The 22150-nt window shown below is 47.5% G+C and overlaps 2 protein-coding genes across 4 annotated transcripts in view; one reads left to right on the plus strand and one right to left on the minus strand.

Annotated features, from left to right (window-relative positions):
* adamtsl7 (ADAMTS-like 7) overlaps positions 1 to 9685 on the plus strand; it is a 13676-nt gene extending 3991 nt beyond the window's left edge. For 2 of the 3 annotated variants that reach the window (XM_060047044.1, XM_060047045.1), the window contains exons 5-13: positions 1 to 33; positions 288 to 417; positions 1867 to 2089; positions 3752 to 3925; positions 4817 to 4990; positions 5242 to 5421; positions 5802 to 5946; positions 7796 to 7946; positions 8108 to 9685. The exon at positions 1 to 33 is cut by the window's left edge and continues 153 nt beyond it. In XM_060047044.1, coding sequence (XP_059903027.1) covers positions 1 to 33; positions 288 to 417; positions 1867 to 2089; positions 3752 to 3925; positions 4817 to 4990; positions 5242 to 5421; positions 5802 to 5946; positions 7796 to 7946; positions 8108 to 8162 — 1265 coding nt within the window. In that variant the 3' untranslated portion in view covers positions 8163 to 9685. The remainder of the gene's footprint in view (positions 34 to 287; positions 418 to 1866; positions 2090 to 3751; positions 3926 to 4816; positions 4991 to 5241; positions 5422 to 5801; positions 5947 to 7795; positions 7947 to 8107) is intronic. The other variant, XM_060047046.1, reaches the window with a different exon arrangement.
* Positions 9227 to 21612, minus strand: ptpn9b (protein tyrosine phosphatase non-receptor type 9b). Its single transcript, XM_060047042.1, has 13 exons — positions 21498 to 21612; positions 19795 to 19938; positions 17773 to 17862; positions 17489 to 17613; positions 16876 to 16981; positions 16623 to 16733; positions 15648 to 16474; positions 15460 to 15556; positions 14675 to 14744; positions 14437 to 14515; positions 14205 to 14355; positions 12837 to 13044; positions 9227 to 12215 (listed from the first exon to the last, which is right to left on the minus strand). The coding sequence occupies exons 1-13, from the start codon at positions 21528 to 21530 to the stop codon at positions 11992 to 11994; spliced, it is 2265 nt and encodes a 754-aa protein (XP_059903025.1). The 5' UTR covers positions 21531 to 21612; the 3' UTR covers positions 9227 to 11991.
* Between the last annotated feature and the right edge of the window lie 538 nt (positions 21613 to 22150).

Genomic DNA, 22150 nt, shown 5'->3' on the forward strand with positions numbered 1-22150 from the left:
GACATACAGGCTGCAGTGCCACCTGTGGAACAGGTAAGGGTATATCATGCACAGTGCTCACCTTCAGCGTAATATAATAATATATAGCATTTTATGTAATGTGTCTTGGTGGAAATTTGGAAATACATTTAAAGAATAGCAAAATTATGATTTCCTGTTATGACGTTAAGATACTAAACATTATAGAATTGCGATGGTATATTGCATTTTCTATCTATGTGTGTGTGTGTGTGTGTGTGTGTATATGTGTGTGTGTCTCTGTATGTGCGTGTGTGTGTTTGTGTCAGGCAGACGCGAGGCACTGTGGAGGTGTGTGGAGAATGAATCTCTGCTCGCTGCTTCTTTTGACCTCTGCGACCTTGCTCTGCGACCTCCGACCCGGGAAGAGGACTGCATCACCCAGCCCTGCCCTGCGCAGTGGGAGACGCACACCTCTATACAGAACTATGCACATGCACCCACATACAAGCACTTTTGATGCACCAACACTTGCAAACTTACAGACACACTCACGCACACACTCATATTGCAGTGCAGGTGCAAAAACCCATGCAAACTTGTTTTAGGCTCCACACTAAAAGTCCCAAGAACTATACACAGAGAAACCCTGTGAGCAGCGCTGTGTGAACATGTGCACACATACTGCACGAGTCTCCCATGGAATGATGAGTGGCGTTATGAGCGGTATCTATAAAACACCCGCTACAGCCGTAAGTCCGTTAGCAGGCGCAGTCCATCAACCTGACGCACTTTGGTGTGGCTTTGGGTTCTTCCAGTCTAGCGGCGGTTGCCAAGCGCGCCGTCGCTCAGGCCAAGTTGTAACGCTGTCAGCAGCCGTCTGTGTTTATCTGCAGCGCTGTCACATCCACTGGAGGAGCGGGACTAACGCAGGGGGACAGCTCTGTGCTGGGATTTTCCTCTACGTTCCTCATGGTGGAATTTCTGTATTTAGAGGAGACATGGAGTCCATCGACATACAGGGAGACGTATCATTGAAAGAGACAATATTTGCAAATAAAACGTCAGACCAACACATTTTGTAACTTTGATTGAAATTGATTCAAAGCTAATCGGACCCAAACATTTTGAAACACAATCATTACCAGACCGAATTTTAGTTGTTTCGTCATTGTTGATTGCAGTTATTGTAGGTCGCTTTGACCAAAGCCTCAGCTAAATAAATGTTATTTCATGTGGGGTTGAGTGAGTGGTCATCATTTAGCGAGTAGGTGACAACACAAGTGGGAACTTTGATAACGCTGCAAAGTGTTTGTGACTGCTTAGTCCAGCCTCATATAGGAAACTTAAAGGGGACCTATTATGCTTTTCGACTTTTATGACCTATAAACGTTGTTATAATGATTGATAGTCATATTTAACCATTCTAAAGTGTCAAATAATGACGTATTCCCTGCTGACAGTCGGGGGTGGCTGTGCAGAGCGCTAAACACTCGGGACAACGTTTGCGATTCAGTTGTTCACATTTCCGGGAAATCATCTATGTAGAGGCACTCCTGCCACACCCCCATATGCCTGGTCAAACTGCCCTTGCGCGCGCTTCAAGGAAGGTAACCAATCACAACGGAGTTGGGTTGGCAGGAGGGGGGGGCGAGGGGGCGGAGAAGGACGAAACCGAGCGTTGACAGAGAAGGCTGTAAGTGCCCAGATGAGAGGAAGAGTTTCCCGAAAATCGACATCGTTTTTTGTGTATGGTTAAACATGACTATCAATCATTGTAACAACGTTTATAGGTCATAAAAGTCGAAAAAGCATAATAGGTCCCCTTTAACATGTAGGGAACGATGAACAAACCCCCCCTAGTATCAGGATGACTGTATTTACTCCTGGCTTGTGATTGGTTGACAGCTGGGACCTGGGGGAGTGGTCCGAGTGTAGCCGGCGGTGCGGTCCGGGGACCCAGCAGCGGCAGGTCATCTGCCGCCAGGTGACCCACACCCACTCCAACGGGACGGAGACGCTGGCCACGCTGGGGGCGGATAGCTGTGGCACGTCACACAGCCCCGTGACCAAGGCCTCCTGCCAGCTCAAGATCTGCAGCCAGTGGCAGATACGCTCTGAGTGGAGCTCAGTGAGAGACACACACACACACACATAAACACACACACACACACACACACACGCACACACGCACACACACACACACACACACACACACACACACACACACACACACACACACACACATACACCGATACGCTCTGAGTGGAGCTCAGTGAGAGACACACACACACACACACACACGCACACACACACACACACACACACACATACACAGATACGCTCTGAGTGGAGCTCAGTGAGAGACACACACACACACACACACACACACACACACACACACACACACACACACACACACGCACACACGCACACACACACACATAAACACACACACACACACGCACACACACACACACTCACACACACACACACACATACACCGATACGCTCTGAGTGGAGCTCAGTGAGAGACACACACACACACACACACGCACACACACACACACACACACACGCACACACACACACACACACACACATACACACACACACGCACACACACACACGCACACACACACACACACACACACACACACATACACAGATACGCTCTGAGTGGAGCTCAGTGAGAGACACACACACACACACACACACACACACACACACACACACACACACACACACACACACACACACACACACATACACAGATACGTTCTGAGTGGAGCTCAGTGAGAGACACACACACACACACACACACACACACACACACACACACACACACACACACACACACACACACACACACACACACAGATACGCTCTGAGTGGAGCTCAGTGAGAGACAGACACACACGCACACACACACACACACACACACACACACACACACACACACACACACACACACACACAGACACACACACAGACACACACACACACACAGATACACTCTGAGTGGAGCTCAGTGAGAGACAGACACACACACACACACACACACACACAAACACACACACACACACACACACATACAAACCGATACGCTCTGAGTGGAGTTCAGTGAGAGACGAACACACACACACACACACACACACACACACACACACACACACACACACACACACACACACACACACACACACACACACACACACACAGATACGCTCTGAGTGGAGCTCAGTGAGACACACGCACAAACACTCTCACACACACACACACGCACACACACACACACACACACACACACACACAGATACGCTCTGATTGGAGCTCAGTGAGAGACACACACAAACACACACACACACACATACACACATACACAGATACGCTCTGAGTGGAGCTCAGTGAGAGACGCACACACACGCACACACACACACACACTCTCTGAGCGGAGCTCAGTGAGAGACACACACACACACAACTACACACACAGATACGCTCTGAGTGGAGCTCAGCGAGACACACACATGCACGCATGCATGCACACACTCGCACAGATATGTCACATGCGAGTGGAGCTCAGTGAGACACACACGTCTACATATAAAGTACGTAAACCGATAACCTATGTACATGTACACACATATTCACGTATACATATTCATGTGGAGACATACATGGAGACACACAAAGGCAACCAACCCCAAAAAGCGCAAACTCAAAATCCAACCCTATTACCAATGCAGTTGACTGACGGCAGATAAGCTGACCCTCCGTCTCCGTCCCTCAGTGCTCGGTGCCGTGCGGGGTGGGCCGGCGGGCCAGGGAGGTGGTGTGTGTGGGGGACCAGGGGGACGTGGAGGAGGACTCGGAGTGTAACGGGGCCATGAAGCCCCCCACGCTGGAGAACTGCGACATGGGGGTCTGCGCCCGCAGCTGGTTCACCTCCCGCTGGAGCCGGCGGGTGAGTGGCCTGCAGACACATCTACCTTCATACTGCGCTCTATAGAGTGTATCGGTATAGCATAGAGTAGTGTTGTATAGTATGGTGTTGATAGAATAGCGGAGTGTACTGTACCGTAATGAAGTGTACTGTAGTACAGTGTAGTTAAGAATAGTTCGTATAGTATAGTATGGTGTAATGTAGTGTAGCTAAGTATAGTTAGATTCTATAGTATGGTATAATGTAGTATAGTATGGTTCTGTTTAGTATAGTTAGTATAGTATATTGTGGTGGAGTATAATATGTATAGTAGAGTATGTATTATAGAATATTGTTCTGCTGCAAACTTTATTGACCGGGAGATTAGTGTGGCGGCAGCTGGGCACACAAAACAGGATAGATGCAGTAAACAGAACATAACACGACAAACATGGTCAGCCTAGGGTACATATACCCAGTTGTTACAATGGTGGCATGCAGATACTCAGAGAGGGGGATTTGTTCATGTGAGGAACTCTTTAGAGTTTTTTTCATTATAACACCATGTCCAAGACGTTTCTAAAAGCCTTTTAACTGTTCGTTCTGTGTGGCCTGCCTTGCATCAACAAAATACTTTTGTGATGATCTGTATTAATTTTTTTTCTAAACCCCCCCCCCCCAAACCACCCCACCCAGGATAAATATCCCCCACAAATGATCACCCAAGAGGGCCCACAGCTCCCAAAGTAAATAGTAGTCATCTGCATGTATTGGACATAAGTGAGAAAATGTATTATCATAAGCGTATGTATGCGTGTGTGTGTGTGTGTGTGTGTGTGTGTGTGTGTGTGTGTGTGTGTGTGTGTGTGTGTGTGTGTGTGTGTGTGTGTGTGTGTGTGTGTGTGTGGGGGGGGGGGGCTTTCCCCATCTCAGTGTTCTGCAGAGTGTGGTGAGGGCCGTCAGACCAGGACAGCGCGCTGCCTGATGGATCATGTGACCAACCTCCCATTGGACAGCTGCGAAGGAGCCCGCCCACAGGAGGTGACATCGTGTAACCTGGGGCCTTGTGAGGAGCGTCTGGAGTGGTTCACGGGCCCCTGGGGACAGGTAGCCCCTAACACAAACACACACACACACACACACACACACACACACACACACACACACACACACACACACACACACACACACACACACACACACACACAAAGCCCCTAATCCACGGCCACGGAAACACAAAGATCTACCTGCATGCTCAGGTTATGTGAACTCTAATGAACCGGTCTAATTTAAAATGCACCTTGTGTTTGTTTAAGGTCTGTTTTTCTGTGTGTGTGTTTATGTGTGTGTGTCTTAAGTGTTCAGCAGAGTGTGGGAACGGCACTCAGACCCGCGTTGTGGCTTGCCTGCTCAACAGCAACGGCAGCATGGAGGTGGTGGCTAAATTGAAATGCTCCCACCTGCCTCAGCCAATAACCTCTCAGCCCTGCTTCCTGGAGCCGTGTGGTGGGCAGTGGTACACCACAGACTGGAGCGCAGTAAGCATGCCAAACACGTCATTATTATCAGTTCATCTTCATTTCTCCCCTCGTCGAGTACGACCATGAACCTCTAAACACATGTCGTAGGACTAAATATCACGCTACACATGCCGTCACGCTACGAGCGCATTACAAGCCTTCACGCTCAGTTCATTTCTTGCACTCAGCTTGTTGCCGTGACACGTTGTGGTTGCATGGCCAGATATCAGATATGCATGTGTTGGCTTCAGAGAAACCTCTAAAGCCCAAACATCAGGCATGAAAATAAAAATAAATCCACGACACCAAAGCAACAGACCTGAACACCACCGTTGGGATCTGTTTCCTCGGTCCCAAACCAGTGATCATCTGAACCAGCTTCCTCCTCTGGCCCTCAGTGCTCAGCGTCCTGCGGCGGAGGCTACCGCGTGCGCGAGGCACGTTGCCTGGCCGACCGTGTCGCCCCCGGCGACCACTGTGACCCAGCGACCGCCCCCGAGAGTCAAGAGGAGTGCAACGCCCAGCGATGCGTCACAGCGACCGGTGAGACCTCGGCGATTTTATTCATACAGAGGCCGCTGAGGGCTGCTCCCCCACCGCCATACCGTGGCTGGAGAGGCCGCGTGGGTTTCATTCATACCAGTCCGCCTGCCACGTCCACACCTTACCAGGGGGGCGAAATTACGAATTCTTATTGGTCCGTCACCAGTGTTGCCACGGTTACCTTAAAAAAGTAATCAGATTACTGATTACTAGTTACTCCTTAAAATAGTAACTTAGTTACTTGACTGATTACTTGATTTTAAAAGTAACTAAGTTAGATTACAAGTTACTTTGTAAGTTACATTTAGCTGCGACAACACCCCCATGTCGCCTCAAAATAAAAAATTACAACCGGTTTTGCCAATACTAACTTTTCCCCCTCCCTGTAAACAATTGTTCTTTCACCCCCCCCCTCGGCAACAATTGCTCTTCAACTCCCCCCCCCCCCAACAATTCTGCGCAGGGGGCTGGTAGGGGGAACTCAGGGGGGGGGGGGGGGGGCATCAGTACCTCTTGTATACAGGGCCCAGAATTTGGTGCTACGGCCCTGGGTGCACACACTAACACACGGCTTTCAACCGGTTCTGCAAACTTTTAATACGTAGACAAAATATCACCGCGCGCTTTACGGGGCGATCACCAGACGAATCTCCACGTGCGTGACGTAAACACTCGCCTGTGATAGATTGAAGTCTTTGGAGACTTGCGCTTTACACGCACTCTCACACAAACAGGCAGACAGACAGGCAGAAACATAGACACACACACACACCACTCCATCGCTCTCAACGCCAATCAGTGATCCGTTAAAAAATAGTAGCGCACAGTGACTTTGATGAGTTACTTTAATCTGATTACAGTGACGCGTTAGATTACTCGTTACTGAAAAAAGTGGTCCGAGGCCAGTAACGCATTACTTAGTAACGCGTTACTGGCATCACTGTCCGTCACACACGTCCCCCCTGTCTTTGATTCTACTGTCCATGGATTCGACTACCGCGGTTTTACTGGCTTGATATTAGCTGCTAGGTTTAGGGGTTAGGGTTAGGGTTAGGGTTAGGGGTTGTGGGTTAGGGTTAGAGCTCTTTTGTGACGCTCTCGAATGCTCACAGCGAGGGTAACGTAGAGTTCTAAAGCGTCCAGTTGAGTTGCATGCAACCCGGCCAATCACAGACAGAGTAGGGCGGGTCTTGGCATGGCCATAGTAGGATTCATAAATTCAGTACCGGGGGGCGAATGTGTTTTTCTTGGGCGGAATCTGGGATAATCATGAATATTAATGAGGGGATAGCCCTTGGTTTAGAACCCTGAACCAATCCAAAAAGACAAAAATCTGTCACGTCACCGCAGGGAGGTAACTTAAAATGTAATGTATATTAAACTAACGTTTGTCAAACACATTTCTCTGATAGGGTTAGGGTTAGGAGTCAACGTTCGAGTTTTAAGATGCCTGTCCAATCCTAGCGCTTGAGGCAGGACTATTCCCGGATTGCGCCTACGAAAAAAAACAGGGCTGGTTGAATTTGGGGTGTCGAGGGGTTTGTAAGGCCTCACTAGAAAAACGAAAAGTCCAATGATTGCAGGTGTTTCAATGCATATTACAGTCAGTTTGTAGCTATGGCCTTGCCCGTTCTTGTACCACATCTTTATGTTTGGGGTGGAAGGTGGGACATTTACAATGCTCACAGTGGATTAATTTGTAAGACCAACAAGACTGTCAAACCATCACAGGTTTCCAAGGGTCATATTATTGGTAGTTGGTTCTTCCTTCATTTTGACACAACAGCCGTGCCTAAGCAATACCACCTCCACCTGTGGACCCTCCCCCTCTGCTGCCCCCTCCCCTCAGACTCCTCCTGCCGGGACCAGTACCATAACTGTGCGGTGGTGGTGCAGGCCCGGCTGTGCGTTTACCCCTACTACAGAGGGGCCTGCTGCGCCTCCTGCTCCGACGCACCCAAGCCCTACGCCCACAGCTTCACCAGAAAGCACCTTCGCAGGTGATCCTACAACCCACCGCTCCCCCCCTCCGTCCTCCGTCCTCCGTCCTCGCCGTGGGTGAGGAAGGGGGTGGGGTGGGGGTAGTGTGGTACAGCTACTGTATAAGTCCATCGTGTCGGACAACTTGGTTCAGTGTTTGGTTTCTTCCTTCCTGGTCCAGGGACACCGGGAGACTGGACTCAGGGAGGATAGAGCTCACACACAAAGAGGGATGAAAGAGGAAAAACAAGTGGCAGAAAGGGGAACAAATGGAATGACTAGTCAGCAGTTTCAGCGATGGCTGCCATGTGTTCTGCAACATTATGTTTCCATTGGTTTACTGTAACAATATCTCAGTACAGGCCTCCTGATTCAACGACAAGGAATCGAGTGGTGGTTGTTAGAAACGGTGTATTGTCTAGTGGGGCTATTCTTAGTACTCACGTGAAAATGTTAATATTCAATCTATAAATAAATCAATATTTAGTAGCCTAATGTACTTTTTTCCCCATCAAGTGTAAATTTGTATATTGATTCCCAAAACGTTACCAACAATAACAATAAAAAATAATACAATAAAAGTTGTTTGCTCTCTGCCTGTAGTCTACCACAGGCCAGTCCAAAGGACTTGAAGGCCCGATTTCATATAGCCAAACACACACACACTGAGTCTGCCAGCATACCTACATCGCCTATGCAATCTAAGGTTACCTTCTGCCTGATGGATAATAGCTTTTTGTTTTACTTTGGAACATTGCATGAGCTGGTATTATGATGTACAAGCCAAAATTAAATGATTTCAAGAAAGCAAAGTAGTTCCACTTGGAACAAATGTTGCCTAAAGTGGAAACTTTCTGGGTTGTTTTGAACCTGCATGAGGAAAATCTGTTGCAATCATTTACAACCAATCCTCATCCAGCCCCCAAGAACCACTTGCCAGTGAGAGAAAGAGAAAGTTCAGTTAGTTATCAACACATTTCACTCCCCAGAAAACACTGTTGGATGCGGCTGACGTGATATATTTGTTTAGATTGGCAGCACATGTTGTTACTCCTATCCTGCTGTGTAAAGCTTTGGTTTGCCTTCAAAACTTGAATAAATCATTCCATTCATGTGGTCTCCAAGTAGTTTCTTAAAACCCAGTGTACCTTCAAAATCCGGTCACCAAGTACCGCCACCAGACCCTTAAAATGTGCGGTAGTTCCCCAAGGTATGCTTTGGTTTTTCCTTTGCCAACACACCGTTAGCATGGTAAACTGACCCGGGACGGTAACTAAAGCAGAGACCGACACAGCCCATATTCATTCAAGATGGTAATACCATTGCTTTAATGGGACAGCCAAGTCAACAGCATGTAAAAGGCCATTATTCAATCACAAGAACTGAAAAAACACAGACTCATTAAAACAGAACACCCATCAGCAAACGCACGGAGCATGTTTTTGTTTGTTTTGTAAAACATCTCCAAAAGGTAACGGGGAGACAGACAGTCTAACAACCCGCCAGTCCGTTCTGACCACGCATTCTTCTGGGGCACCACGCTCCCCATTCCATCTCGTAGGACCGTGCTTGTAAGCCGTCCAGGAAGCATGTGAAGGGGCTGAGAAAGAGTGCTCAGGGTGAGGCTTGGCCTTTGGCATTGCGTGTGTGTTTGTGTGCCGAGGTGGTCCACGTTACCATCGTCTGCATGCCCTGATTGACTCTGAAACACATTCAAGGCTCTTGCGTTTCTTTTTCTTTGTTTTGTTGCAGCCCTAACCCTGTGTGTGTTTGTTAATTCTCAAGAACAGAACTGGGTTTAGTGAACCAAGATGGCAGCGCCGAGTCCAGTTTTCCTCTCCGTTAGATGGCTGCATCCACTTAGTCCTTGGCATCTGTCTGCGGGTGGCGAGAGGAGTTGCGTTCTGGTTGTGTGTGGGGCGTTTGGTGTTATGCACTCCCTCAGGAAACACTCATTACCTTTCTCCCCATTGTCCTGGATTCCAACAATCGTTATGGTATACAAATCAGTTGTGAAAATACAAGGGCCAGTAACATTATTCACCATACTTGTAAACGACAAAAAAATATAATTTTCTTTGCCCCCCCCCCCCCCGCCCCCATCTGATTTGTGTAGCTTATCAAATGAAAGAACAGTTTACTCTTTTTCGTACCAACATTCAGGATTTCAATACTGTTGACGTTGTACAAATACATAAATATAATAGGTTACACAATACAGTATATTGTATAAAATAAAAACTGATAGGTTTTCTAATATGATATATCACCAGAGGCGAACACGGAAAACAATATGTTTGACACTAGGCAAAAACACTAGTAGCCTTACGCCCTGAGGTCGACTGACAGAAAGCCCCGTCCTGATCCTCCTACACCCTGCAGAGCGCGCCCAGCCTCCTCCCTGAGGCAGTGCACTAGGGGCCTGTGGACCCACCGGGGGCCCTGTGGGGGGGGCCCTGTGGGGGGGACACGGCCCGGGGGTGGGTGCGAGTGCGCTAGTTTAGGTCGAACCGTATGATCTGGGCCGCGGTGTATGGACATTATGGAAAACTCGAAGGCACAAACATCTGAGGCAGCGCCGGCCTCGATAATCAAACGATTCAACAGTTGTGGTGTCAAGGGAGTCAACGGAGGGAAAGGGAGGAATAAAGGACGAAAAACACGGTTTTTGTAGAGGTTAAGATCTAAGAGCAACGAGGCAGTGAGTCAAGAGAGGTTAAGGCCAATTTTGGAAATCGCCCAATAAGAATGTTGCCACAGCTAAGACGATGTTAGACCTGACCAATCACACTTATTGAACAATGTGAGGAAATCGAAGTAAGCGTTACAAACTATTCCTTTTTGTCCGGCCTCCGACATAGCGGTCTTCTCTCGAGACAGCTTCTTCAGTCAATTATATTAAAACAAGGCATTTTTTTTTTCTTAGTTGAAAGGTTGTCATTATGCACAATAATATATAAATGTATGTTACAAGAATATACACAGATTTCAGTTTATAATCTTAGTAAGGAATACATCCAAGCATTCAGGGTGAGGACTTTGGCTTTTGAAAAAGTTAGTTAACATACATTTACATTTTAGGGATTTCGCTGACGCTTTTATCCAAAACGACCATTCATTCACACATTCACAGACCGACGGCGAATCAACCACGCATGGCGACAGCCAGCTCTTCAGGATCAGTCAGGGTTAGGCGTCTTGCTCAGGGACACCTCGAAGGTTGCTGGTTCAATGCCTGGCATTGAACCAGCAGCCTACCGGTTACCAGTCAACCCACTCTACCTCCTGAGCTACTGTCACCCAAACACACCATACCAACAAAAAATCGTTCACGCAGAGAAGGTGCAGTACGAACGGAGGAAATCATGGCAGAATATAACAGACAATGCGGGGTCCGCGAGGCTGACGGACAACGCGGACCCCACATGAGGACACTCCTCTCGAGTAGTACCACTTCCTTCACCACCAAGCCGCTAGGCTCCTCCCACCCCGTCACATGGGGCGTGTACTCCTCAGGCAAAAAAAAATTAATCACAGAGCACTTTCAGAGGGAGGGAATACAAAACAAAAGAATGAGGGCTGTTCTCGGAGGGGCGGAGTTCAAGTTTGCACCCCCCCTGTGCAAGTCAGTATAAAAAAAATGCTACAACTCTTATGACACTTGTCAACAAGCAAGGTTTTAGGGCAGGCCAGATCCCATTTAGAGCTTACCAAATAAAACATAAGAAAGAGGGCAGGTGGTGGTGGCGTTGGTGGTGGCGGTGCAGGGGTTTGGAAATAGGCAGGATACGTCGCTTATTCGTGGCCATGCCATTCGAACCCTCGGCATGGACAAGCCCTTCCAGGGAACTGCAGAACGTGGCACCTCTGCACAACAGCTCTCTCTTCAGATGATCGTATTTTGCTAAGGTATACAACAGAGTTCTGTCCTCAGGGGTGGCCGCCGGACCTCCGGACTCTTCTTCTCCCCCAGCTGCCCTCTGTGGTCTCGGACCCCTCCGGTCGGGTCGCCGGCCTCCTCCGCCCTCGGGCCCGCCCCCCCCCCCGCCCCCCTCCGTGCGACCGTCACTCGCTGTCCGTCTCCAGCTCCGAGTCGGACCACTGCACGGGGCTCAGCCTGCCGTGGCGCTGGGCGTACTCGATGACGGCCGTGTAGCAGAAGTAGTACTGGTCCCAGGTCTGGATGCTGAAGGCCCGCTGCGTGCGCATGCGCCGCACCGTCTGCCGCACGTCCACCGAGCCGATGTCCTCCAGCCGCGCCAGGCAGATGTCCAGGGTGCAGAACGTACCTGAGGACCCCCGGGAGCAGAGAGTCAACAGGAGCACCGCTCTGACAGACCCACTGGAAAACACACTCACAGACACACAGATCTACAGTCAAATGGTCAACGGACTGCGTTTTTAGACCACTTTTTTGTAACAGTCCCTACCCAATTGCCTAACATTCACCCATTCATGCACACATTCACACACCGGCGAATGTGAATAATGTGAATGTGCCCATAATCATGAATGTACAGGGCAGTTTTCCTTCCAGAGAAGATTTTGATAAAGCCTAAAAAAGATTTACAAAGAAGATGCAGAAATACTTGGTGACGTGTGCACTGTGCTGCTGTCAGCCAAGCACGGCAACAGCCAGCTCGTCGGGAGCGGTCAGGGTTAGGGGTCTTGCTCAGGGACACCTCGACACTCGAACTAGCAACCTGCCGGTTACCAGCCAACCCGCCCCTCCTGAGCTACATGACGCCCAGTACGTGTCAAACAAAGTCAAGGTATGAGCTCGTTTTTGATCTCAACTGATGAAACCCCGAAGGAGATTGAGCACATTATATGTCGTACTAAAACGCGCAACAATGCACTCGGCACACTAGATACCGCTGAACTAGAGGCGACGCCGTGGTCATGGGTACCTGTGCGGCCAATACCAGCGCTGCAGTGGACCACCACGGGCGGCCCCCCGGGGGGTCCTGTCCAGCTGGGGCCCAGGCTCTGGACGGCCGCCTCCTGCCTCTGCTGCACATGCTCACGGAAATCCAACATGGCCGACGCACACTTGGGCACTCCGAAGTCAGGCCAGCTGACGTAGAGGTAGTGAGAGATCTCCCGCTTCTCACCGGTCTAACAAACAAGAGGGCACAATGAGCCGGTTTGATACCCAACACCCGAGACATTGGGTCCTGGTGTCAAGTAGCCTGATCGAGGCACGATTAGACCCTATGTTAATATCTACATTACTGCTATTATTAAAGGGCCCCTATTTTACCAACGGGTGTGAGGTTGATGAGACGTAACAAGCCATGTCAGAAGGTCATTGGGGGGCAGCGGTACACTTACTTTAAAAGGTTTAAAAACGATCCTAGACTTAATAACAACCATTGTCCGATTGATGCAAGCCTGTATTTTGAGCATCAAATAATATAGGAATATGATTAGATAATATAGTCTTATCATGTATAACAAACAGTCTGAAGTATAAGTTGACCCTTGTCCCCCCATGAGTTATTAGCGTCGGCCACTGGTCAACATTGTTGTAGCCCACTTTCAGTTATTGAACAGGGAAACAACCTGATAAACCAACGTCTCGTGGATGCATTACATAGCGGATCCAAACTTTGGATCTTTAAAATAAATAAATAAAAGTGGATGCCATCAATTCTAATTGAATCCACTCAACACAGAGGATGTTCTGGTGATAAGACGACACTTCTTCATCCGTTTCATGAGGTGGAGAGCTGAATCCATCCATCCTTTTTAGTGACGTTTATTCGTTACGGGCCTGATTTAAAATCATCAACTTTCCCAGAATGTAGCAGTATCTTTGTGTACCAGGGACAAGGAGGCACCCTGCCCCTCCACTGGGTTTCTAAATATGAACATCTGAATATGGACTCAATAATCTCGTTGTAGTCCACTATAATAACCACCGCTCAGGGGTCGTGTGTGAGCGCAGAGACTCACCTGTAGGGCTGCTCGATTATGGGAAAAATCATAATCACGATTATTTTGGTCAATATTGCAATCACGATTATTTTTGAGTTTGAAAACACATTTTCTTTGTAACTGAGAACTTTGTAATTTCGCCTGAAAAAAAATACACAAAATGGTCAAAAATAAAATGTTCCAATCTTAAATGATATACCGATATGTATCCAGCTGTTCTGCCTTTTCTCCAAACAACCCAATTTGGTTTTTTAACTCGATTATGTTAATTTTGTGATAGTTTGACGTTAAAATCAAAATCGCGATCAAAATCCGATTAATCGCCCAGCCCTACTCACCTGCGTGTTGTACAGCTCCAGGTGTGAGAGTTTGAAGTCCTGGAAAGCCTGGATGTGCAGGTTCCTGACCAGGAAGTACCCGTGTTGCTCCGTCTGGTTCTCCTCCAGGGGCCAGTACTGTCCGCACTTGACCCGCCCTCGCTCCACCACCCTGGGACAGGAGGAGGGAGTCAGACTCGTATCTCCTTCTTCCCCGCCCTCACACAAAACACGTGGATGTCAAGAGTCTCACCTGGTGGTCATGACTATGAGCAGTACCATTTGCTCCCAGACCAGTCGCCAGAAGTCCTCGAAAGTCTTGGGCAAGGGACCTGCATCGCAAGAGACAACATTTAGTTTTTTTTGAGTTGCTTGATTCAAGTGGTTTATTCTCCCTGCGTTCATTTCAAGAGCGCTGTTCAAACAGACCAATGTACCATATTTGCTTGTTTACTCGGGGGAATATTGGGAAAACACGAGTACCTACTCACCCTGAGTGGCAATGTAGGCATTGCTTCTCTTGTACCCGTCCATGAAGCTAGCGTTGATGTAGTCTGTCGTCTGCAGGAGGCACAACACTTGAGTTAGTTCAGGGAACATGTGATCCTGGTGCCCCCTTTTGGAGCTGGACATTAATTACCATCACGCGTGGTTCAGGTTTTGGCTTTCTCACATGAATAGAGTACCTAATTACACCAAGTGCTAGTTACTTATGCACGACAAATGTTTAACAATAAACTATGGTAATAAAGGCTGGTTATGGATTCATGACTCATTTGTAAGTCATCATAACGAAGATTTTAGCACAAAAAACGTTTTGTTCAAGCACATTTACTAAAAACATGCATGAATGTCTTTTAAAAAAAAAAAAATAGTAAACCAGTATGCACACAGCCCAGATGGATATTTAATATCATGGGAGACCATGGATATTGTGGTCCGTTGTAGACCAGCTCCCACTTTTTAAGCTTGTGTACTGAAACGTTAAAACAGTGCCAGGCTTGGAATGTGAGTAAGATCAGGACTTTGCTGCTCCGCTACAGAAAACATTCCGCAGTTGTTAGCCGCCAGTAAGACACAATTCCGCAGGCATTATAAAAGCTAAACCTTCACAAAAGCAAATGTATGTATGTCCCAAGCCAGATTAAAAAGGCCCCAGGTAAACAGTGCAGTTCGGCTACCTAACTACTTATAGTGCTGTGTCTAAAATATGTGTTCTAAAAGCTACGAAAAAGTTGTGCTAACGTGGAGCCCGATAAGGATGTTGTCGTTTTACCTCATCCTCGTCATCACACAGCTCACTGAGTCGCACTCGTGATTGGTCCAGGCAGAGCACATCGCTGTACCTATTCTTAATCTGATTGGCCAGCTTCCTGGAAAGATAAGACACAGAGTTTGAGAAAAAAAAAAAAAAAAAAATTCTGGCATACATCTTCTCCCGCTGTGGAACTGTGTTATCCTGACCTGGAGTAGTCGAAGGTGCCGGCTGGTGGCTCCTTGCGGATCTCCTCGTACTCCTGGTAGATCCCCTTCTTCTTCCTCCTCTTTATGTGCTCCACCAGATCCCCCACACTCATTCCCCCGGGCTCGGGCATGTGAACGGACACCTCCATGTAGGGCTCCGTCTCCTCGGGGTCCCAGGACGACGAGAGCGCCGGACACTGGGAGGACTGCTGTGGCGGCCGGGGCAGCGCCTTCTGGGGCAGAGGCGGGACCCCTTCTTCGTCCTCTTCCTCCTCCTCGTCATCCTCCGCCTCCGGGTCCTCCTCGGCGTTATCGTTCTGGGGCTGGCCCGCGGCGTCCGACTCTCGGCAGACGGGCGCGTCCCCGTTGAGGTTCTGGTGGCCCGGGGTGGCCGGGGGCGTGGCCGACTGGGGCGGCGGGGGCTGGCGTCCGCAGCCGTTGGCGTTGGCGTTGGGGCCGGGCCCGCCCAGCGCAGAGCCGTTCCAGTGGCGGCGGTCGCCCCGGTGGCCGCTGTGCGGGTTGGCGTTGCCGTCGTCGCAGCAGTTGGAGTTGGTCACGGCCAGCTCGGGGCCCGGCTCCGCGTGCCGGCGGGACGCGCCGCCGCCGGCGCCGGGGTCGCCGGCCCCCAGGCTGTAGGAGCGCAGCAGGCTGCCCACGCAGTCGTGGTCGTCCTGCGCGGGGTGGTCGCCGGGGGCGGGGTTCGTGTGCGCGTTGACACAGGACTGGATCCAGGCCACGTGGCTGTACTGGGACGTCCCGCCCAGGTGCTCGGGGAGGGACGGCACGGGGATGTGGTTGGCCAACTCGTGGGCTTTGACGGTGCACACCTGGCGAATGGGGAGCAGAAGCGGCAACATGTGAACCCCCCGTGCTGGAGCCCTGTGTGATGAACGGGCCGTGCTTTAACACCAGGCAGCAAGCCGCGGCGGTGGAGAAAGGCGACTGATGCGTCTCAAATCCACGACACATACGTACCCTTTCTCTGAGTTTCTCACGGACGAAAAGACGAAGCACTGCGAAAGGTGCTCTGAACCAGAGTGGGGACGATACGATGAAGACACATTTTAGACGAGCAGGAAACGCCCCCTGTAGAAGAAACATGCACATGCGCGCACACACACACACACACATACATACACACACCCCTTTAGTCTGCATTTTTATGCAAAAAAATAACATACTTTGCGTTAAAATAAAATCAATTCAGGCAAGAAGATTTTTTTTTTACCTTGAGGAGGTCAAGGATTTTGACACAGAGCTCGTAGTCAAAGTTTCCGTAGCTTGAGTTGGTCATGTCATAGATAAATATTAGACCGTCTCTTTGCGTTTGCAAGCTGGGGAGGGAGCAGGGAAACACGTTTACAAATCATTGGGGCACATTTTACAATTTGTCCATTTACTAAGGAATCTGAGCTGAATACAATCGTATCGAATCAGCCTCTAACCACAGTGTTGGATCGTTAATATGCTATCCATAGCGTATCTTAGACTGTATCAAGAAGTGGGTAGCCTGATGGGCAGATATACACACCACTTGCACATAGCTTAGAGCAAAAGGTGTTATAGCCTTTGATGGCACAACGCTGCCCGCGTTTTCTCTAGTCTAAAATCAGATAGAATTACTTAACCACATCCCCTGAGCATTACTTCAAATGTAAAACCTAATTTCACGTAGAAAATGCTAATTTATTTCAGTAGGAATTCAGCTTAAACGTCCAATAATAATAATAATACATATGAGGTAAAGAGACAAAAAAGAAAAAGTATGAAGTAGATTTCCCTTCTCTTCTAAAGCATGGCAAAGGCATCAAGTCTAGGTGGGTGTCCCCAACAATAAGTACCTCTCTATGGCTTTATCCAGCTGATAGATGATAGCCTGCAGCACGGCCTTGTGGGTAGTGACGTCTGGACGGTGGAGGCGAGCCGTGAAGAGGGCTAGAGCTGCACCTTTAGCATCACGGCCAGGCTGGGCACACACACAGAGGACCGCATCACCACAGGCAACTCACACATTCAATAAAGGCCCCAAGATAGTAGCAGTATTATATCGAACTGGGGATCTGTGGATTACTTATAATCCATATATATGTGTATATACACACACACACACATGCACGCGACTCACCAGGACTGTGAACTTGCCACACAGCAGCTCAGAGCGTAGGGGCTCCTCGTCAGGGTTGATGTTGAAGATGCCCTCTTTGATTCTCGTGTTCTGAGATTAGAACAAACAGCGTCAGAAAACAGGAGAAGGGGCAGAGCCATGACCCGTTTGTGAAGAGCGGACGTTCAAGCAGGGTCATTGCCATAGTCTGCATTCAGCCTGTGGACGGTCATGGCCAGGGCCTTTATCGTCTGCATTCAGCCTAACGGTGCTGTGGACGGGGAGTTCCCAGAATAGGCGTAAAAATGTAATTGCCGTACGAGTTGCGCCTGAAGGCCACGACTATGTCATGTTTGTTTCACGACGGCTCCTACAGAACACGCTTCTGTGTTTGAGGACACAACAGTTTGGTTGAAGGTTTTGGAAAGGTCATCTCTAAATATTCTCATCATTCTTAACATCACAAGATAGCTTACAGCAAAACGATGCAACGCCTTCGATGACACTGCACTTCAATTTAAAGCTTTATAACTAGTTGTCATACGAAAACCACATCCCCAGAGGCAGAATTTAACATAATTCACTTGCGATATGGATAACAAACAAACCTAATTTTTTTTTTGCATATAAGCGCTTTTGCATGATTGCCTGTGACTGTGCCATCTTAATTTGATGCCTTCGCTAAAAACTCTATTGGTGAAGCGGTGCACCCTAAACTTTAGCATTGTAAGTACCGGTAGGTGCATCGATTGACCGGGAACCGATCATTATCTGCTGAAGTATCGATAACTACACACGACATGTCTGCTCCCACTTATTTCTTCTGCTTCATGTGAAACTAACTTGCTGCTCTGCCACTTTTATGGAAGATTGACCTTCAAAATAATCATGTCTCTAAACGGCGCAACCGAAGCGTTACGTACGCATAGCCAGACGATTGCAGCCATAGTACTTTAATGTCAACATAGTCCCTACAATGTCAGGCAAAGGCTTTCTTGAAACCTATACTTCATAACAACACCATAAACTGCAGCTGGACCCCGAGTCTGAGCTTGTGAGAGAAGCCGTATACAGCGCTCCTTTTATTGGCACGGATGTCACAAGGAGTCGGTGTGTTGCGCCAATACAGCACACTTCCTTGTGCTTGATAAATGAGAAATGATAGCCTGCGCAAACGCGGCCGTACATCTGGATAATAGGCTTGTGCCACATCACAGGAGGCAAAAGTAGGCTACAGATATAAGCATCTTCAATGTCGCCTACACGCAAATGTTGCCGCCTGTTATTATTTGTTATGCAAAGCTTAGTAGGATAACAACGGCTGCTTCTGCCCGGTGCCTCCTTTTTTCTGCCTGCGAATTTGGATGAATGCAAACCATATTACAGGTGGATATTGTTACATTTGATTATATGTTGGATTAAATGGGTGTTGGTTGTGTGTTATCCACACAGTATACGGTATTATCCATTATAGCTCCTATTCCTAGCGTGCGATTGATATTGTGTTGGCCAGACTCATTCAAATAAACAGTAATCTCCCTGATCCCTTCTCCTTTTGCAAGTTATGTTTAATTTATTATTTTTCTAAATAGAAAACTGTGCGACTCCACACTTAGTCAACTAAACTGTTCAGTGCTGTGTTTACATGCCGTCTCACCTTTTCTTAAAGGAACACAGCGCATCCTCATATACCTAACTAACTAGGAACCCTAGAAAATCAGCACACAATGATTTTCATAAGAAACATCTTATATAATATATATTCATAGGAATAATCAAAATAATCTGTGATTGAAATCAGCGTAAAAAAAGCTGATCGCTGCATCCCTAATTGCTAGATTTCCTAGAATCACTGGGTGATCATATTGAGCCACTCACGGTTTTAGTGATTAGTATGAAAAAAACATAACACAGCTGTATGAGGATTAGTGTGAAAGAGGATCTTCTCGAAAAAGTCCAGCATCCACTTGATGAAAACAAAAGCAGTACATTCGAGTGCCGTCAATCAGGCAGGATGAGGGATGACGCAAGGAAGTGCCGCACCTTGTATGCCTGGAAGAGGTTGATGGCTCTCGAGACGTCAAACTTGCGGGCCATAAGGAACTTGACAGCCGTGGGCTCGGAGACGAGACTAGCGCTGTGAGGCTGCTCCCTGCTGCGCACCTCACCCAGGAACTCCTCAACCGCCTAGAGCAGACACACATGAAAGACAACTGAAGACCAAGCTGCACATTGGTTTTAATATTATGAATTAATACTTTATTCAACAAGCTGAATACCCTTGAGATTACAATATCTATTTTTCAAGGGAGCCCAGGCCAAGATAACAGCAATTCAATGTATCAAACATACAGCACAACATTTAGCAGGATTGAGAAAAGGAAAAAGGATTTCAAGGGTTATATGATGCAAGGCAGCAGCAATGAATATGGTCCATTGTGTTGGATAGTTAAAGCGACAATATTGCAAATCAAGTACATTGACGCGGGCTGAGATTGAACTAATAGAATTGTCAGTGAAAAAAAAAAAAAAGGAGAATTGTGATCATCTTTAGTTCTCTACCAACTGGGGTTTAAAAACATACAAGACCATATGTTTTATAAGTGGTTCAAAAGATACTGTACTAACACCCAAGGGCAAGGGACGCTACAACATATCAATAGAGAATAATGCATTTTAGTAGCCTAAATAAAGGTTAAATGTGGCAGAAAATAACAAAATGTAAATGGTTTAATTAATCGAGAACATAGATGCCCCAAAAGCTTTTGCTGCGGTATGCATTAATTATAGATTTATGTGGAAATTGGACATGGTATGAAGTAGAATATCAATCTGTGGGTTCGGAAGTTTCAGCAGGAGGATTAAGTGAACATCTGATTATGTTTTAAAACTATCAGTACTTCCTTTCGTTCGGAATCTGGGACGTACAAAGATATAACGTGAGCTGTCAAGAATGTGGGGAATCAGACCGCATTTAAATGTCACATCGCTGCGAGACTTCATGCCTGTCGATGACATTAAAACACATGGTCATCGGCTCTCTAGACATTTGGTCACCTCTTTGCCTAGAGAGAGGCAACAACATTGCGAAGAACTGGGGGCCCAGTTCTGTGAAGTGTATGCAGTAAATCTGATAGCCGGATATCACTGGCTGGCTGGCAACACTCAGTCACACGACGAGCACTCCCATCAACATTTAGGACATCATTACACAACCTTCATAGTCATCCAAATGGATCGGGTCATTCCGCATGACTAAACATACAACTGTGATGACGCCAACAACAGAGCTGTCGGGCCGAGTTTCTCTACGGCAACACTTGCTTAGGAGTGCTGTGCAGGGTTAACATGTGGTAGCAAGCTAATTCAGGCTAGCGTTAACTAACGCGGCTATCACGACTCAACCTGGTAACGCTAATTGACTAAATACAATCACAATGAGCGCTAGTAAGAAGACAGGCATTCGTCTCATCACAACTGGGCTCCGAGGTCCTACAGGGACTCATCAGCGATCGACATTACGTTTTAACCTAACCAACATATAAGCTATCTGCTGTCAGTCCATCACGGGGATCGGTCGACATGGAAGGGTGCGATGGGAGTCATGCTTTATAATAGCCCCCTCAGAAGTACTATTGGTCCAATATAGACATATTAAATCAGCCCATATATTCAGTCTTGGAAATATAACGCACAAGCAATGGACACGACCATTTAAATAATAAAATGTATCAAACTACTCTCACCAGTTCCTCCTGAGTTGTCAGGGCTTCCGCCATCTTGAAGCCTCCGCAACGTCGCAGCGGGCGCGCCCACTATCCACTCGGTCACGCCCACTGTCCAATCGACCACGCCCATTACCCGCTCTGCCACGCCCCACGTTTACGCCCCAGCACAGGCCTCGCCCTCAATTTTGTCCATTAAAAATATTTATTATTTATTGTTTGGGTTTTTAAATAGTTTTCATGACGAATGGCTCATGTTTTTGTTTTAAAAATGTCCAACAAACTATATATTTTACATATTGTAATACCAGTGAAATGATTGTAAACTCACACATACATTATTTTGGTACCAATATTGTAACATGACTGAAATTAAACAACACTCAAAAGCATACTGTCAAAGATTGGAAGTGCAATAAAATATCTGGTAATGTTTTTCAAAGACAATATGATAGACAATGACAATATATAGACAATATATATGTTAATTTTTTTCCCAAATTTAGATGGTTTTACTTTTGCTGTAAAATCTTTTACATTTATCGAGCTAGTTCACCATACTGTCAAAGTATTGAGTAGAAAATTGGTCTTGCAGTCTTGCGTCAAATCAGGTAGGAACCATTGTTTCTGCCTTTGCTACAAGGAACTATTTTTGTGTAACACCGGGGGCGGAG

The sequence above is a fragment of the Gadus macrocephalus genome, chromosome 3 (genome assembly GCF_031168955.1).
Source record: "Gadus macrocephalus chromosome 3, ASM3116895v1".
NCBI lineage: Eukaryota > Metazoa > Chordata > Actinopteri > Gadiformes > Gadidae > Gadus > Gadus macrocephalus.

Excerpts from the sequence above, each read along its gene's own strand:
- ptpn9b (XM_060047042.1), bottom strand. The coding sequence starts at position 21,530 with ATGGCGGAAGCCCTGACAACTCAGGAGGAACTG. Across the intron at positions 17,863-19,794 it reads ACCTCTTCCAGGCATACAAG|AACACGAGAATCAAAGAGGG; the intron begins GTGCGGCACTTC and ends TTCTAATCTCAG. Across the intron at positions 17,614-17,772 it reads GTGGCAAGTTCACAGTCCTG|CCTGGCCGTGATGCTAAAGG; the intron begins GTGAGTCGCGTG and ends GTGTGTGCCCAG.